Source organism: Eucalyptus grandis, chromosome 4, assembly GCF_016545825.1.
Source record: "Eucalyptus grandis isolate ANBG69807.140 chromosome 4, ASM1654582v1, whole genome shotgun sequence".
In the NCBI taxonomy this organism is placed as follows: Eukaryota; Viridiplantae; Streptophyta; class Magnoliopsida; order Myrtales; family Myrtaceae; genus Eucalyptus; species Eucalyptus grandis.
In genome coordinates this window covers 13381508-13400311 of record NC_052615.1, presented here as the reverse complement: position 1 = coordinate 13400311, position 18804 = coordinate 13381508, and the positions used below count along the sequence as shown (strand labels likewise).

General features: G+C 41.2%; 3 protein-coding genes across 3 annotated transcripts; 1 reads left to right on the top strand and 2 right to left on the bottom strand.

The window, feature by feature from the left end:
- The first annotated feature begins 6900 nt into the window (after positions 1-6900).
- Positions 6901-8395, top strand: LOC104441074 (F-box protein SKIP27). Its single transcript, XM_010054077.3, has 4 exons — positions 6901-7017; positions 7176-7495; positions 7587-7661; positions 7755-8395. Exons 2-4 carry the CDS (start codon positions 7193-7195, stop codon positions 7995-7997), a joined length of 621 nt encoding a protein of 206 aa, XP_010052379.2. The 5' UTR covers positions 6901-7017; positions 7176-7192; the 3' UTR covers positions 7998-8395.
- An 826-nt stretch (positions 8396-9221) lies between these two features.
- Positions 9222-11161, bottom strand: LOC104442672 (putative FBD-associated F-box protein At1g61330). Its single transcript, XM_010056075.3, has 4 exons — positions 11150-11161; positions 9964-10968; positions 9687-9857; positions 9222-9572 (listed from the first exon to the last, which is right to left on the bottom strand). The coding sequence occupies exons 1-4, from the start codon at positions 11159-11161 to the stop codon at positions 9222-9224; spliced, it is 1539 nt and encodes a 512-aa protein (XP_010054377.2).
- A 1753-nt stretch (positions 11162-12914) lies between these two features.
- LOC104441073 (ribosomal RNA-processing protein 17) lies at positions 12915-16036 on the bottom strand. Its single transcript, XM_010054076.3, has 4 exons — positions 15791-16036; positions 15305-15410; positions 14124-14247; positions 12915-13494 (listed from the first exon to the last, which is right to left on the bottom strand). Exons 1-4 carry the CDS (start codon positions 15919-15921, stop codon positions 13238-13240), a joined length of 618 nt encoding a protein of 205 aa, XP_010052378.2. The 5' UTR covers positions 15922-16036; the 3' UTR covers positions 12915-13237.
- Positions 16037-18804: the final 2768 nt, after the last annotated feature.

Genomic DNA, 18804 nt, shown 5'->3' with positions numbered 1-18804 from the left:
GGTAGAGCGACGGGTTAAGCTCCATTTGAGAAGTTAAGGAAAGAGGGAGGAATGAAAGTTGGTACGAAGTTAATGGGGGGGAAAACTTTAACCAGCCCACGAGCCCGGTTCGATCTCCCGCCTCCACGTGTCGACGACCCAGTCGAGACCATTGCGAGGATAGCCCAGGACGCGATCCTTGCGGAGAGACACAGCTTCCTTTTGTCTAATGGGCGATACTGTTTTTGGTTGGGGGAAGGGTTGAAGAAAGAGGTGGGGGGCGACATCTCGTCGACCTCCTTGTCGCCTGCATTATCGATTGTTGGGTTTTCTCACGGCTCCTTGTCTCCACCCCAGCATGTCGGCTGAGAGCGACGGCACGAGCCGCCACCCGAACCCGTGATATCGGGAAATATGATTTGAACGCGCAATCACTCGGTCAACGGTGCTTGTTGATTTGCTATTGAGGTCGGTTATTGACTTCTCCTTGCCGGCGTACCGGCTCCTAGTACCGCGGCCATGAGACCTTTCCCTAGAAAGTGTAATTCATTATTTTCGGTATCATTTGAAATGATCGAATCTCATGATCCGTTGAGATATCTCGCAGGATGTTGTCTTTAACGTTCTTACTCGTGCCGGCACCCAGAAAAGGGAAAAAAAAGCCAAGCAAGAGCCGGCTAAAAAGCCCAGCCATTCTCATCTTCTAGCAAGGCATGGGTCGACCCGGCCCAGAAAACTAGTTCGTTCGATCTTATCTATAAGGCCCCGACAGGGTTGACTTGGGCCGTCCTATTTGCGTGCAATCTCGAGCCTAACTAAACAATTTCCTATCAGAGTGCAGGACTCTCGCTCAAAGAAGAGCACGACGTTGTTATCTCGATCGTATGTTTTCCAAATGAATCGAAATGCTAATCATCTTACCTTTCTATCATTGGAAAGGGGGATTTTTACCTCGCCCGAGAAACGTCGATCTCAGTCATGTTCTCCCGCCGAAACTACGGCCTTTCCAGCAATCCCGGGCCACCACCGGTTGTCGGAAACTTGCCCTCCGACGAAGCCTCTGAATCTGTATTCACCGCGTACCAAGACGGACCTCCATACACGTTCAGGCTGCCGCCGCTGCCATTTTCTTGGCCTTCCATGTCCTTCGTGCATGACTCCTAGAGGCGCTCTCACGTCCCACCCTGCAAAAGAAACCTCGGAACACCAGTCCGGAGAAATGCCCATTTCCGACCCTCGTCCAGTTACGGATCTTGAGCCGACCCGTTTGACCTGCCTGGCCTCCGGAGTCGAAGATGCGAGGGAAGTAGATGAGGAGGGGAGCGTAGAGCGCAAGCGTGATCCAGAACGGAGGGTGCGAGGAGAGAGCCGGCGATTGCGCAGTCCATGCTTCGACGAGCAACTTCGCAATCCTGGTGGTGAAGAAGGGTGCTACGGAGTTCGATTCTCGACGGCTTCCGTTTCCTTCCATGGAAGAAAGAGTTTTCTTGAGAAAATGAGGTTGAATATAAGAAGTAAGGGACCATCGGCCGCGGTGGCTCTACTGGATAAGGCTCTGCTGATCCTCAACGAAGAGGTGAAGGGTTCAAAACCAGGAGGAGGCGATGAGTGTATTAAGTGTGACTTAGGGTGGTGGGTCCTCCCGCTAAGTGTCACTTTGGTGGTTTACTGGCGCGGTTGCCGACTGCATGGCCCGGTTCCTCCAAGACAAAAAATATAAATATATATATATATATATATATATATATATATAAGAAGTAAGGGTACGGAGCCAAAGCGGACAAGCATGGACGTCGGACTGCTATTAGAAACTTTTTGAGGTCCCGAATTCGATTCCTTGCACCTCCATTTCACTCGTTAATGAATTTCCTTCAAACATTTCATCACCTACGGGTCCCGTATGTCGAGATTTGAGTTTAATATTTTGATCCAATCAGGCCTACACATAAGGGGGAGTATTGATATGTAGAAATCGAATTATGCACCGTAACTTAATTTGTGGAAAATTGTCCAAAAAGTTATAAATCCATTTCACTTTCGTCAATTGGGTTCTAAACTTTTTAATTGTCATTTAAGTCTTAAATCTTATCACGTTTTGCCAATTGAGTCCATTCGGGAATGTTGGTCGGAAGTTGCTAAATGCTGGCCATCATACGTCGTGACTAGTATTGACGGGAGCAAATTTTTAATTATCTTTTTATCATTTCCTTGTTTTTTAACACACTTTGGCCAACAATGGCCGCTAGGTGAGGGCCAACACCGTCACCTATTGGTCAGCGAGGGCCATGACACCCTCACCTGTGGGCAGTGATGATCGGCTTGTGATCTCGGTGGCCCGAGTTTATAAAAGAAAACAAAGAATAGAAAAGAAAAGGAAAAATAAAAAAATAAAAAGAATATTTGTCATATTGACGTCGATTGTATCGCATAGGAATGTCATCGTTCATGATAGCGATTTCTAGCCAAAATTACTTTAATTAATTCGATTGGCAAAAAGTGAAAAAGATTATGACTCAATTGGCAAAATTTTAAGATTTATGACTGAATTAATAAAAATGCAATAGATTTAAAACTCGATGGTCATTTTTTTTCCCTTAATTGCTTACATTTTTATGATGAATGGTCACATATAGTTTTCCGAGTTTTTCTCGAGCATGTTATTGAGCTGAAAATACTCAATAATCAGGAACATCCCACGTTGCATATCTGAGGTTGTGGGGATTGCACCAGACCTCTACGCTTGAAACATTCAATTCTGACATAATTAAAGCTCAACTTACATAATTCATAATTTTCTACGACCAGCTCAATGTTGCACTAGGGACATGGAAGCTCAATGTTGTATTAGGGACACGGAAGGCGTTCATGTTTTTGTGTCCATCTCCACGTGCATGTGGATCTGAGATTACCATAAACGAGACCAAATTGTCTCTTGCATTTTCCTTAAAAAAAAAAGAAGAAAGTAAATAATAAAGAGAAAATTGGATGGAATATATTTGTGAATCACTGAAATGTTTGCTAAATTTTTTTTGAGAAAATTGCAAAAGCATGATATATTAACTTAATCAAGATGTAAATTGTTCTAAAACCTTAAGTCATCAAATAAAGTGTCGTTTCATATTTAATTATTCTAACATAAATTATTAAATTTAGTGCTATTCAATTGGATGGTCTTACATTAATTGCCATTACCATCAAGAAAAAAGCAAATAATTATCCCAACCACGCTGACATTTTGACCGCCCTCTTTTTCCTCCTCCAGATCTTCTTTGCCTTTTGCGCTATAAAACAACATGGATGGTCAGAATTTATCCATCAATTTGAGGCTATCATTCCAGTCTGATTAGGGTAAGTCATTTACGTTGAAATTGAATGTGACATGTGAGAGAATTTGCTCCTTCAAGTACAAATAATTTGATGATTTAGTTCACTGGTCTGGATTTTAATTCACATTTTATTTGTTAGCATGGTTCGTAATTTATAGCAAGATGAGTTTTCTCACTATAATATTTTAACAACTCAAATTGGGAGCGATCGATTTTATGATGAGTGTGTTCCAGATCAAGAACTTGAAATCTACCCCTTCAAAGTTGATCCATAGTTTATGGAATTGAGAATCAAATTGATTAACCCACCCTTGAAACTAACTTAGAGCCAAACTATCTGTTTCCAAGGTAGACCGAAACATTGGCCTTCCTTCTTTTTTTCTTCTTTGTTTTCATACTACAAAGACATGGAAGACCTACAATCTTGACAATTTCCACGTATCATGTTGACCTTAACGAAAAGTGACAGTTTAAGGGACTTAATTTAAGATTTGTCTTGAACCGGCTTGAAATCAATTCGTGACATAAAATCGGGAATTGAACTGGTCAAGACCGAATCTTGAAGTTTTTTTATCTAGGAAACAAATCAATCCCTATGTAAAACTAGCCTAGAGTAGGGGTATGCAGTGGAAACTGGGAATCGCTTGGAACCAAATTGGATCGGAATCGGTGGTCCTCAATTTCAATTTATTGGAATTGGTGGGTACTGGTTTGGTTCCAGTTCCAAGTGTAGAACTATCCATTCAAACAGGATCAATAATATATATGTAATTTTTAAGAAAAATCTACGACAATTTTCTTTTTAAGAAAAATAAAAACCCTAAAATCTCTAATTTAAAGTTCAACACCAATTGATTGAGTACTCATCTTGTCTTACTCTTACCTCATTTGACTCGTCTCGCAAGCTTAGCATTCCTTGATTTATGGCCTCAACTCTCAACATTCAATATGAACCCAATCTTTTTACTAACCTTGCAATTAAGAATAAGGAAATTCTTTGTTTTTATCTTTATTTTGGATTGTTGGAAAACATTGCACTAAGTGTGTGATGTTCAGTGGGCCCAATTACATGGATTTACCTAGGAACCATATCGAATTTATGGAATCAACAAATAGTTCTAATGTTTCCAAACCGGTTCTTAGTGACAGTTCTTGGTTTCAGGATAAGAATTGCCCATTTGGATCATATTCACTCTTAGCTTAGAATCAGCTGGGGTAAAGTCAGTTTCATGTTAGTTCTCGAGTTGAAGTGGCCTAGTCGCTCACCCCTACCTCAACTACCTCACGTCAAATCAGAATTTTCAAGATGCAGCCTACTTGGCAACGAGCTTTGGTCACCAACTTTTGCTTAGCCAGTCAAGATTCTAGATGATCAACAAGAGAATACGTAGCTCAACCAACATCATGGATCATCATCCTCTCCTCTCCTCTCCTTGGTCCACATTCACAACATCTAAAGATGATCTTAATCACAACAAACGTTCATAATTCCACAGGAATCCAAAAATCGCTCCAAACTTCCTCTGTTAAAAAAACGTGCGAAAATACAAAAAAAGGTTATGATAAAGTCGCTTCCACTATGACCCCCCCCCCCCAAAAAAAAAAAAAAAAAAAAGCTGGCTTCCGCAGCACACTTCAATAATTGATAGGTCACAAAGAATGCCGAAAGGATGTCGGCCCTCAATTTCCTCCATCTCCGTGGTCAAAGTCAGCACCTCATGAAAATTCTAAGAAAAAAATGTAAAATGAAAAGTGAAAAAATTCGTGCTATTGGCTTTCACAGCACGGCATTCAACGAGTCAAAGGGTCCCCTCGGTCCAACTTAGGAAGGAAGGAAGCTTCTCACGGCAAGAGGCAAGAGGGCCCCGCCCCAACCTCGTCTTTCCTGGAAACGTGTCGTGCCGATCGGCCGCCAGCCAAGTTGGAATTGAAATCTGGCGAACCCCGATTCCGTCCAACCCCCAAGAAACCGCCACCGCCCCGCCCGCCAACGCGGTCCAGCTTCGACACCCCCATCCATCCCCCTTCCTCATCATCGACAACTCATCCTCCAATGCCGTTGGGTCGGCGCAATTCGCAACACCGCGCAAAACCGAACGATGCATTCGAGCCGAATAGCTCCCATCGACGCGCTTATCGGGCGTGATGTCGTGTATAAATTCGATCCGCTTCGTCCATTTGAAGATGGTGAGCGAGGATTCGCTTGTAATGCCCTTTTAGACATGATCAATTCACATGCTCGATCATTAAAAACCTGTTAAATTTATCAAACGAAAAGTAAATTGGATCGGGTTTTGAGTTGGATAAAAAATGAATCGAATCCAAAAAAATCTATTTTAGTTGTTTTGACTTGTTTTCATGTGATACAAATTATTTAATTTGCCTTTTTGACCTGATCAATTCACATGCTTGATCATTCAAAATATTACTAAATTTGTTAAACGAGTAGGTTGGATCGAGTTTTAAATAGGATAAAAAATGACCAACCCAAATAAATTTATTGTAATTGTTTTGACTCGTTTTCATGCGATACAAATTATAAATCCGTTTATAACCTGTTTATCACTAACACTATATTTAAATCACTTTACTTAATAAAATTAAGCTATTTATGGCTCGCTTAGCATTTAGAGATTAAGAAATGGGTCAATTACACGTCCTAATGGGTCTAGACACTGTGTGCTTATTCGGGTTTCGATGAAATCCGTCTCGGTTGGGCATTTCCGCGTATAATGCTTTTACATTTTCTACCTTTTTTTTTTCTTTTATCGCCAAAGCATGGTGGGAGTAGAGACACGAAAATGCCAAATCGTGGAGATTGACGCGCGATGATCGTCCTCCACGTCGACCAAGAAATTCTCTCTCTCTCTTTCTCTCTCTATCAATCTCTCTTAATTTTCCGGGCTTATCGCTAAATCTCGGATTAATCAAGGGACAAAAATGGGATTTCGCGTTGGGGGTGGGCGGTTTACTTAGTCACCTTATCTTCGCCTGTGTACGTACGAACGACGCACTTCCCGATGCACCCCCGGCCACGTCACCCCGCACGCCCACCAACGCCCGATCCGATCTCCGACCGTCCTCGAAGCATCCGATGTTTTCACCCCCCGCCCAAACGAAAAAGCCGTGTCCAGCAAGCCGACCGACTACCCAGCCAGCCGACTCGGTCCGCCCACCTCGCCACGTCATCCCCCCCACCAACTTGCCCCCGGTCACCTCCTCCACCCCAGCCCCGCCACGTGTCCCCTTCCCTCCAACGGCTAGTTCAATTTAACCGCCAACGCGGATAGGAACGAACGAAGGAAGAATTAATTTCTTTTCTTTTTTATTTAAAAAGCAAATCTTAATATTCCCCCCCAGAGCACACGCGCGAGAATTCCAGTACCTTCGCGTGAAGTAATTAATGGGAGACCGCGTCAGATATTTTTTCCCTCTCCCTCTCTCTCGCCTCCTTTTTCAAAATCTCCCCTTTTTTCTACTTTCTTTTTCTTTTTTCTCTCTCGCTTTTCATTCGCATTTCTTTAGTTAGGAAAAAGGAAAATTAAATTAAATTAAATAATGCGTCCGTCTTTTAACGGCTATATAAATAAGAAGCGTACCCGTCCATGGCATTTTGACGCAAAGCGTGAAGAGGAAGCGAAGCCACACACGCACGCTCACACTGAATCGATCCAATAGCGAGAGAATCTAGGAATCGTCGAATCCGACCCAGGTTCGTGTCTTCAGCTCTCTCTCTCCGTTCCTCCAATCTCCCGACGAATTCGTCGCCCAATGGTGGTTTTCACGCGTGGTTTGCACGCTTCGTTCGTTTCCTGTTCGTGGGTTCCAGTGAGACTTTGACTGACTCTGGTTTTGGTTTGGTTTCTGCAGAGGGAGTGCGAAGGGAAATGGCATTGTGCGGGGATGATGCGGTGGTGCTGGGGTTGAAGAAGGGATGCTCCGGAGCTTGGGAGAGCGAAGCGAGGGATGGGGCGGAGCAGGGGTTGGCCGGGTTCGGGCTCGTGAAGTGCACGCGCGGCCTCGGGAGGAAGAGGGTCGGGATTTCGGAGGGCCCCGAGGCGGCGGCGGCGGCCTGGCGGGCCGAGGACGCCGAGTTCAGAGCTCCGCTGAAGAGGCAGTGCAGCGCGAGGCTGCTGCTCGACGGCTCGGAGGAGAAGGCCGGCCTCGAGGCCTTGCCGCAGGACATTCTGGTGAGTGACTTCGGTCAATGTGCGGTTTAGATTGTGATATGGGATGGTTCTTGTTGTGGGTTCTGATGATTGAGCATTTGGGTTTTGGCAGATTCGGATACTCTGTCGCGTCGAGCACGGCGATTTGAAGCAGCTAGTTCGAGTGTCCAAGACAATCAAAGAAGCTGTAAGTTCATCATCTGTGATTAGTGCTGCAGTTTTCTATCGCTTAATTTGTTTCTTTGGGGGGCGGCGGCTGATTCGTTTCTTCCTGTCGCAGACTGTTGTGGCGAAGCAGTGGCATTTCGCGTACAAGACGCCCACGAAGATCCGGGCGTTCAGGAACTCGATTGATTTGCAGAACCCGAGTGACTGCGAGGAGATTGAAGCTCCAAATGCCCCGTTGAGGACCTTCAGGTCACGGATTAGCCGGAAGAAGCTGGCAGATGTTACGGCAGTGCTGTTCGCCTCGCCCGATGAAGGGCAGTGGACCAGGAGAGGAGGTTTGTTCATGGAAACTTGAGATATGAACTGAAGCAGCTTAGTGCTCCGGATCCGGGTTCTGTAGAGTGTAGATAAGTTTCTTGTTGTAGATTGGTTGACACGGATCAGGCAAGGAGAGAGAGATAGAGAGGGATGATGAATAGGGTTATGATGTACATGTAGAAAGAATCATTGAGCCACGGTTTCTTCAAATGTTTCATTGAAGAATGTATTGGCTTCAGAAGTTTATTTTTCTTGTGTGTACATTGTAAAGAGAGAGATTTTTAGGCGATTCCGGAGTTGTTTGAAGGGCTATCCTGTGGCCCTTCCCATGCTGATAAAAACCATTAGAGAAGAGGAGTGTACGGTGAATTCTGCATACTCTCCTTGTTCTGTGTAATAAAACTCAGAAATGATATATTTGCTTCTGTTCTGTTCTGTTCTTGCGTGTTTTCATTTTGAAATTCATGGCCCGACTTGCACCACCGTCTCTTTCGTATGCTTTTGAAAATTGAACTTTGAATCTTTTGAGGATTTGCATTGACATCTCCAAGGTTTCTGGAGAGGTATTAATTCGGCACGACCTTGGTCGACATTCCTAAAAGGTTCGCTTTTGGGTGCTTTTATGTCACGACATGATCGTCGACCAAATGGTGGATTGAATGATTTGGTTATTACATTTGATACTTAGTGAGTAGCTGGTGAACAAGCATGTGCTATTTTGAGATTACCTAAAATCCCCTATCTCATCCACCTAAAAATGGAGAGCATTACACTTCTTGGGTGTGAATCAGAGTCCTGTTTATCTGAATATAAGAAGAAGATTGATGCGATTCTCGGCAATAATGCTCAAGTCACGCTAATGTAATTTGCAGGAACAACCTGATAAAAAGCACATCTTGTAATTGCGGATTGTAAAAGCTCATGCAGCATCACCAGAAATTATTAAGCAGGTAGGCAAAATCCAGTTCATTGCAACAAGAAAATGAGAAAAGAAAGGGTTGGTGATACAGATCGTTTTAGTATGGAAATGGCTTAAGGAAGTGAATGACTCGAGTTCAATTAGTTTGTCCAAGCCGGCAAGAGAGATGTTGTTACTTCTTTCTTCTGCTTGATTGCTAGACTCTTGCCGAAGACGAATAAATGCTTAAATCAGTCTCAGAAGCTCAATAAAACTTGAAACTAGTGAAGTTTGCTTCCCTGAATTGAGAGTATGAGAGTTCAAATGCTCTCTTTGAAGAGCAAAAAGCACACCCAAACTGCGTTATGCCTGCCAAATTTTCTGATGCGTTGGATGGGTTGTGTCGTCTTTGCAGTCGTTAGAAAACGTCATTATCGCTCTTGCAGAAGACTGCCACTGGAAGTACTTTTGATACCTCTCTATAAATTCCGAATAACATTTCGGATAAAGCCGATTCCTTGCACTAACCAGGGCAAGAGCGTCCAAATTGATCGCCTTGTGCAGAAAAAACTTGACCAGTTCATGTTCATGTTGCTGAAACCTGAAGCCTTTCACTTTGACAAACTTGAGGCAGCAGAGAAAGCCGAAGGACTCGATCTCTTGCTTCTGATGCAGTTCCCAGTAAATGCTCCCTTCAAAAGAGCAGTCATTAAGCTGCAAAGATCAAAGCAAAGCCTTAGGCATTGAAAACAAAATCTCCAGTAGTCTTCTTTAATTGAGTAGCTCAGCAACATTTCCATGAAGGAAAATCCAAGTTAATGAGCTTACATCGATGAATACTTTCTCGATCATTGGGCAATTACTGAGAAAGGCGGCAATATCATAAGTATTGCAATAGACTCCGCCTTGCATGATTAGTTGGAATTCCTTTAGATTGCGATACCAAAATGGCAGTCCATGCATGTTGTGCTTTAAATCTTCGTAATTTGGAGATATGCCCTGAATCCAGACATTATGGTCATTCAATAACTGTGATAAGAAGTCGATATCCTACTGAATTAGACAATGTTTTTGAAAGAAGGCGACTTATCGGAATATGAGGTACCTCGAGAAAGATGCTGTTCACTGTGAGAACGCTAACGCGAGCGAGATCGTCGACAATGTTCCGGACGAAAGAATGTCTCATGAAACCTTTTGTGGGAACGAAATTCAGTACTACATCCTTCAGCTGCGATATCTCCTCAAAGAGGAAGAGAGGTACTAGGCCATAGAAATGAAACGTGCGGAGGCTCGGAGCGTTGATTTCAATTAGTGAAAGATCCGAGCAATCTCCCACCTTTAACACCTTAAACCTCTTATGATTCTGTGCGGACAACTTCAGCTGACCGATGGCATCACAACGTACCAGTTCAAGAGTCGCCAGGAGGGTGCAATTGAGAATCAAAGTTTCGACCATCTCCGCCGTGATTTCGACCTTCTTCAGAATCAGGGTATCCAGGAGATGCAGACTAGTGAGATTTGGCGGGATATCAATTTCACAGAAGGTCAACTTCAAAACTCTCAGCGACTCGACATCGATTAAATCGCGAGAAAGCTCGAAAGGCTCGACCCTCGCTGCGATGAAGTTCAGCTCCAGCTCCTCCACCCCTTTCGAAATCGAGATTTCGATCCACTTCCTGACCATGGCTTCGATATCCGTTGGATCGATATACAACTTGAAGCTTTGGATCTGAGGACCCGCATGAGCCCTGAAAACGCGGTCAATAATCGAGACAGCTTCCAGGATGCCATGGTGCGTTGTGAACCATCTACCAAAGTGTAGCATCCTGCTGAAAAGCCAAACTTGCTTGAATCTTCTTGATACGAGTCCGGCCCTCACTGCCTGTTTGATGGGCAAGAGCCTAAAGACATGCTCTAGCACGTCGTTGGGAAGCTCGGGCATCCGCCTACTCCTGATCCGGCGACTCTTCGGAGAAACAGGAGGGCGATCATACTCCACCTTGATCTTTTCGGCAATGGCAGGACCATTCTCGTGACTTCGCTTCACTTTCTCTGGCCAATCAACAAGCTTGTATCGAAAGAGCCGGTTCTTTCGAAATTCCTGGTGATACTATGAAAAATTGTGAGAAGCACAGAAGGAATAATGCGTATTTATAAGAACAGAAGATGTGCTTTCCAAAATGTGTTTCTCAAAAACAAGGACAAAACATAAAGGCCACCAATCCTCGTTCCATAAATGAAAATAAATATCAGCATGGTCTTCTATAAGATGTCTGCATTGTTTTGCTTGCCCAAACAGTCATCTCCTTCGAAACATGAACGATCCTTTTTAAGTAATGTAATAATTTTCACTTCATTTTCTTGCCATACTGATTCGAGCTGTTTCGGCACTCTAAATGCCTACAATGAGATAATGTATGCTATGACGGTTGCCCGAAACAAACTCTAGCGAACGGTTGTCGGTTTTTGTACGGAAACCCAAATTCGAACTCGCGCCGCCTACCTTATTTTTCAAACTAGTCGTGTGCCAAACATAAGTCCGATATTAGAACCGTCGAACTTACTTTTCATGGATGACTGCTTCCCCAAAAGTGAATGGCTAATTTTTGTCGTGAAAAAGACCAAGGATAATGACACAAAAGATCCTTGAACTTTGGCTCATGTATGTAATGTGGTCCATGAATTTTTTATTTATTAATGTAGTTCATGAACGTTTAATTTGTTCAATATGATCCTTGAACTTTTTAAACATGTTCATGTAATACTTGAACTATATGAAATTATGTAAAAGAGTCAGCCCATTAATTCATAATCAAGGACAACATTGTGCATTTTCATATAGTTTAAGAAACTAAATTAAACATATATTAAAAGCTCAAGGATTATATTGAACAAATTTAAAGTTGAGGGACCATATTATATATTAAGCCAAAATTTAAGGATCATTAATGTTATTTTCTCAAAAGGCCGTAATATTCTTTTTCACCGTCCTCATGTGCTTGACTCGACTCGACATGTTAAACACAATGTAAATGTAACCGCATTGCACGACAATTGAAAAACGGGAGGGAATGGTCGGCAAATTAACAAGAAGAGGGAATGTTCAAATTTGAACAGGTGATCTCAACTCCACTACTGCGTCCAATGACCAAACAGTCACAAGTGGCCGAGCGAGGCATTCGTACTATGAATCGGATGCTTGGTCAAGGAAGCGGATTAAGGCTCAGGAGAGGTCATGCTGCTGCACGGACAAATGGTCAAACATTCCTCACATTCCCAGCAACCTTACATGCACCTTTGGCTGGAAAAGAGAAAAATTAGACCTCAGCCGCCTCGATGGCACAAACACCGGTCATCACCGTCGTGCTGCCACCACGGCTGCACTACTGTCTCCTGCGCCTTCGATCCATCAGAATCAGATGAGGCCCCTGCATCCGATTTTCAGAGCTAGAGGCTCCGTCAAGCTCTTGAATGGGGAGGGCGTGACGCCATCATCAAACTCCCACTGGCACAGAACGACAGAGATTAAGACATGAAAGAGATATTAGAGTGATGGGCATGAAATCAAGTCGAGGCGGACGCGAAGCAGGGGTGGTGGTCGTGCCGGGTTGGAGTGGGAAGGCAGTGCCTCTGATGGAGAGGCGTTGGTGTATGCTAAGAGGGTGTGGTAGAGATTGAAACAAGCTCGGCAGCAACATAACCTCTCCCATACGGATTGATTTACTTCGCTGGACAAGAAGAATGTTCAAACAACCTCGTGAGAGCAAATTGCAATCAGTCCGAATGATCATATAGGTTTTACTTTCAGCCACTGAACTTCAGTGTTGCCTCAATGGAAAAGTGTACTAAAGTAATGGAGCAAACACTCCAACAGTGAACACTTTCCGATTGCATTTTGTACAGCACAGAGAATAGCGTTATTGCATTCATTTGAGCAACTGAGTGCAGGCACCGATTTATCATCTCAACCTTCCAATCCCTAGTGGCAAGACCTCCAATTTCTTTCTTAATTATTGCACAGAAGCTACAATAGAATTGACAGGAAACCGGCAAGCATTTGTTAACCAAGTACGTCTAGTCATCATGTTGCATGAAGCATAAGTAATATTAGATTGGACTTCCCAACAAAAGAAGATGAAGGTTCTAACATGTTTCTAAATACACTATTTTGTTGAAGAAAAGTGACCAAGAAATATACTACAGCCGGGAAAACTAGCTTACAGAGAAATGCATCCATGATCATGAAGGGAGGTCGGCACTTAGCAGTTATGTAACTGGTGGGCTTGTAGACAAAACCTTTGCCCCACCAGGATTTCTATACAGCCAAAAGCAGCCACATCAATCTCGCATGGGTTTAGATGGAGACTGGCAACAAAGAGCTAGCGTGTCTTCTTGTCCTTTTTCTTGTCCTTTTTCTTGCCCTTATTTCTCCCCTTCTTATTCTGCACCTTTCTCTGTGATTTATGTTTTGTCACTTTCTTGAATGATTTCTTATTCACAGGTACACCGTGCCCTTTATCAGCTCCAGTAGCTTTGTTGGTCCATGACTTCTCAATGGGATCATTTTCTTCGTCCGGGGCGATCTCACTTGTTTTCACAGTGACCTTCATGTCTCCATTATCATATACTGCCATTCCTTTCCTCCAAAATTTCAAAAATATGCATTAGCAAATGGCATATATCTCACATGCCTCATACTTAATCCACCTGGACCCAACAAGTTAAGGGAACAAAAGCAGCCATTTACAGCATCACCAAATCACATTAGCCAAAATCCCCTGGATAAAGTATATTGTGGGAGATCTTCATAATGTCTGGTGGTAAGACAAACCAAAATCCACATTGCATCTTATCAGAAGAAAACAAATTTATTTTGAAGGTTAAAATGCATTCGATGACAAAGATTCACAATCAGTTAATTTGACCACGTGGTATCAACAAATGGCGAAGCTGCTGCATGATATGTTTGCCACAAACTGACTAATCTTTCAACAATACAGAAGAACCACAGAGCTTTCATAACCAAATGAAGTTAAGGTACATAAGAGAGGGATAAGCATCAATCAATCACCAAGATAAGAATTATGACCTACCATATACCAGAGTGACAAAAATTAACTATATAGAACCCACTGAAGTTATTAACTCATGATTGGTTGCTCGAAATGAGGAAACCAAAAGACAACAAAAGCAGTCCATTAGACCTTTAGATCCTCGAAATAAGCAGTACATAATCTCATCAAAGTTCGAAGCAATTGAATTTACCTGATGTAGATATACGGGGCTCCGTTTCCTCATCATTCTCTAAGAGCTCATTGTTTTCATCAAGTTCAGTGTCATTGGAGGGAGGACCTCCATCATAATATGCAAGCTCTCTTTCTAGCTTTCTCTGGAACACAAATTGCAAGGTTCAATTTAACAAAGTTGCTAATACAACAAAAATCAGTCCAATGCAATGCCCTCCAAACAAATATCTAAATCAGACATGAAGAATATCAAGATTGAAATTAAAAGGTATAAGAATGTGAAGAGAAATGAAGGGAGGTGATATACAAAAGCTGCAACAACATACTAACATACAAGTGTTGTTTCTTCTTCTTCTTCTTCTTTTTTTTTTTGGCTAAAAGGCAACAGACTCAGATCAAGAAAGAGCAAGCTGGCTACTTTATTCTGTAATTTCTATTCACTCATAAGGCATCCACCCAAGTAACAGGGAAGAGAAAAGCTAAGCAATGCGATTTGGAGTAGATTGAAAAGCAACAAGTCTGATCTCTTAAAAGTTTAGAACTGTCACTTAGAGTTAGAGGACATAAAAATTCTGTTGTGGCATCAGTTTCAAATTTGGTCTCTTCTCTTGTTAGGGGCATACAAAGGGACTCTATTTCCAAAATAGGGATAAAACAGAATGACATACTGTGAAAGTCCTAAAATGAATTAAAGAAATGCTGGTCATGACTTCAGTTTTACAAACTCAATCCACAAAATCAGAACATGAATACACTCTGTTTTTGGTCAGGATTTGAAATCCACCTTGCTCATCTTTTTTTCAAAGCCTACTTGACGTGATACGCCTCGCTCATGAAAAACAAAGGTAACACAAAAAAGATGATTCATATGGCTTAGAAGATTCTTTCCCCCAGAACATGCAAAACTGCCATGTAAGTGCCATACATGAAGGCAAATCCATGATCAACACCTTCACATAATTACGATTAAGTAACTCTTATTCAGCAAAACATTGAATTGATACAGACGAATGAACTACAAACAAAAAAATCACTCTTAGGATCCACACCTCAAAAATCATCCGTTGCATTTGATTCCAACTAACAAAGGACGAACCAATTTCAATTCCATAAAGCGTCAAACGAATAAAAAAAAATTCAAAACCAACACATTCAAACCTAGGAGGCGAGGAGAGAGCAAAGTTGACAAGGTGCATATACCTTCTTTCGCTGCTCGATTCGCTTGCGGCGTGCCGCCTCTTCTTGCTTCTTTTCCGCTTCCTTTCTCCTCTTCTTCTTTCTCTTGTGGAACCCCGTCACATAGTCCCTTCGCCAAGACCCAAACTACAAGTCATAAACACAACAACCGCACTGCACTCTCTCTCTCTCCCTCTCACACACACACACACACACACAGAGGTTCCAACTACACGGAATTACACGACAACAGATTCAAGCGAGCAAATTTCACATGTCCAGCATCGTTTCCTCAGCTCACCAACTCAAAACTCAAGTGCTCTGGGATCAATGCACGTTCATCGTCACCGGGTCGATCAGCACGACACCAGACGTCGAACCTACGCGGGGGGAGCACGACAAACCCATGCTCGGACCAATCCACGCACACCCTTCTTCCGGATTACCGAAAGCGAGCGAAAGAAGACACAAGCACGTCACATAGTTAATGCCAACTGGTCGTGGTGGTACCTGAGGTCTTTCTCGTTGAATGCGACCGCGAGAGCTTTGTTCTTGAGGGCTCGCTTCTTGATGTGCCGGCCGCGGATGCGGGGGGCGTCGTGGCTCGCGTCGTCTGCAAACTCCACCTCGTTCCCCGACATCGGCCACGACCCACCTTCGGATTCTGCTCGAGCTCCTCGCTGGTTGAAGAAAGGCGCGATCTTTCGAGCTCCGACGACCCGGTTTGGTGGCGCGCGGTTCCGGTTTTAGGGTTCGTATTGGTTGGGCCGAGCCTGCCAGCCTCTTCCATGAGAACCCACAAAACCCAGGAAGGGAAAAAAAAATAATAATAATAATTTTTGAAGAGCCTAGCAGCCTCTTCCTTGAGAACCCACAAAGAGAGATCCCCATAAAAAAAAAAAAAAAATAAAAAATTGAAGAGCCTAGCAACCTCTTCTATAGAGACAGGGTCTTCTTGAAACCGATCAAGTAAGGTCGATTCGATCCAATTTCAAGATCGAACTTGCTCAACCATTCGGCTTTCATTGTTTTCTGTTTTGTGAGGTGAATTGGTATTTGGATACAACATTTGCTTTATCTCAAATCAAATATAGTTTATTAGAAAACAAAATTAATTCGACAAAGCATACTGAATTTGTTTTTAATTTTCTTGTTCTAATTTTACATTGGATATGCTTGAATGGATGATGTCTTTTGGTGATCAAGCTTGTACCTATTGCCCACATTATGCCCCTCCCTACCTATTGATCAACTTTTCAAAAATTTGAACGACAGAATTCACATGACTTTTAAAGGAAGTTAAAAGGCAATTAGATCCCAATGCTCTTACTTTTTGCAGGCTGATTAGTTTGTCCACACATGGAAATCATACTCACAATTATGCCGGAGCATATTTCACCCCTTACATTATTAAATCTACCCAACTTACACCAAAAAGATAACATCGTTGTTAATCATTCAATTGCAATTTAAAGTGGTGGTTCCAAATTTATTTACTTTATTTTTTCTTTTTCTTAGTTTTTGTATACCTATGTAAGATGCACTCACCATAATTAATAATTCTGCAGGTTTAGTTTTTGTTTATTGTAGGTTTCTAATGTATAGTAAAGGCATTATGTTTTATTTATTGTTAGATATTCTTATTTAAAAAATAGTTTTGTTGAAAAGAGAAAATTCCAAGAAACGCAATCCTAAATTTGTGAATATATTCAAGTATCGTCTAGAAAAAAATTTAACATAAACAACTTTTCAGCACATTGACTTCCTTTTAATATTTTCACTTTTTTTTTTTTTGTGACCCGGGGAACCTCATAATATTAATATTTTCACTTTTACTATGTATATCATCGTTAAATCCCTTTTTATTGATTTTCTTCTTTTATATACATATATAAGGTAGAGTTTGGTTTTTTTGGTGTAATAAAATCACAGTGATATTCTCCAACATGAACTACTAAAAGATGAAATTTCACTAAATTGAAACATTGCATAGATTAAGAATTTTTTCTTTAATGCTAGTGAAATATGGTTATTTTGGATATCAAGATATCTCATTATGCATAATGTTCTTAGTGTATTTCTAGATATTCTTCTAACATCTCACATATCCCATATAAAACTATCTCACCAAAATAATAAGAAAAAATAAATTATTTAATATAGTAAATAAAGAGACTTGATATATATTTTAGGCTAATGAAATTAAAAAGTAACAAGTTCATCAAGTAAGTTAGCGTTTGAGATAACAAGAACTAAGAATGGGTAAGTTGTTATAAAATAAACGTTCAAGAAGAGGTTTTTTAGTTTTTACTATATCAAAGTGTAATCTTTTGAGTTCCGACATTCCACTTTTGGGGTTTGTATTGTTTGGTCGGAGCTTACCAGGCTCTTTTGTGAGAACCCACAAAACTCAGAAAAAAATAAAACAATTTTTGAAGAGCCTAGCAGCCTCTTTCTATGAGACCGGGTCATCCCGGAACTGATCCGATAAGGTTAATTTGATATAGTTTTGAGATGGAACAAGCCCAACTATTTGCCTTTGATCGTCTTTTGTCTCGGGAGATGAATTGGGATCTGGACGGGTCATTTGCTTTATCTCGAAATTGGATATACTTTATTAAATTTTTCTTGTTCTAATTTTACTTTTGGACATGCTCGTATGGATTGGTCGTGGTGATGTCTTTTGGTGATCAAGCTTGTACATATTGCCCACATCGTGACACTCCCCATTGATCAATTTTTCAAAAATTGGATTACAGAATCCATGGGATCTCCATGGTTTTTAAAGTAAATTAGATCCCAATGTTATAACATTTTGCAAGCTGATTAGTTTATCCACACATTGAGAACATCATATTCACATTTATGTCTGCACTTTTTTCACTCCTCATATGACTAAATCCATCCAGTTTTCACCCAATTGGAATTTACATTGAGAACATCATATTCACATTGCCCTTAGTTATTCAATTGGAATTTAAAGTAGCAGTTTTAAATTTATATACTTTCCTTTTATATATATGTGTGTGTAAAATGTACTTACCATAATTAATAATTTCGTGTATTTAGTTTTTGTTAATTGTAGATTTCTGATGTATAGTATAGGCATTATGTTTATTTATTGTTAAGTATTATTTACATAAAAACTAGTTTTGTCAAAAGAGAAAATTCAAAAAATGTAGTCCTTTTCTATGTTGTTGATGTCGAGCAAATTTATGAATATTTTCAAGTAAAGTCTAATTTTTTTTTAACATAGACATCTTTTCAACACAATGACTTCTTTTTCTTTCAGTATTTTCACTTTATTGTATATATCACCAACAAACCCCTTCTTATCGATTTTCTTCTTTTATATACATACACCATATACATATAATGAAATGACCAAATGAAGCAAAAAAAAAAACTTTTTTGAAGATTATAATAAAATCACAGTTACGTTCTCCAACATGAACTTTTAAAAGATCAAATTCAACTAAATCAAAACATTGCATAAATGAAGTTTTTTTCTTTTTTTTGAAAAA

Bases quoted from the DNA above. Each gene is read 5' to 3' on its own strand.
- LOC104441074 (XM_010054077.3), top strand. From the start codon at position 7,193: ATGGCATTGTGCGGGGATGATGCGGTGGTGCTGGGGTTGAAGAAGGGA. The intron at 7,496-7,586 runs GTGAGTGACTTC...GGGTTTTGGCAG, and splicing joins CCTTGCCGCAGGACATTCTG to ATTCGGATACTCTGTCGCGT. The intron at 7,662-7,754 runs GTAAGTTCATCA...TTCCTGTCGCAG, and splicing joins CCAAGACAATCAAAGAAGCT to ACTGTTGTGGCGAAGCAGTG.
- LOC104442672 (XM_010056075.3), bottom strand. The intron at 9,858-9,963 runs GTACCTCATATT...GTCTGGATTCAG, and splicing joins TGAACAGCATCTTTCTCGAG to GGCATATCTCCAAATTACGA. The intron at 9,573-9,686 runs GTAAGCTCATTA...TGATCTTTGCAG, and splicing joins TCGAGAAAGTATTCATCGAT to CTTAATGACTGCTCTTTTGA.
- LOC104441073 (XM_010054076.3), bottom strand. From the start codon at position 15,921: ATGTCGGGGAACGAGGTGGAGTTTGCAGACGACGCGAGCCACGACGCC. The intron at 14,248-15,304 runs GTATATGCACCT...TTTGTGTTCCAG, and splicing joins GAATCGAGCAGCGAAAGAAG to AGAAAGCTAGAAAGAGAGCT. The intron at 13,495-14,123 runs GTAAATTCAATT...TTTGGAGGAAAG, and splicing joins GCCCCGTATATCTACATCAG to GAATGGCAGTATATGATAAT.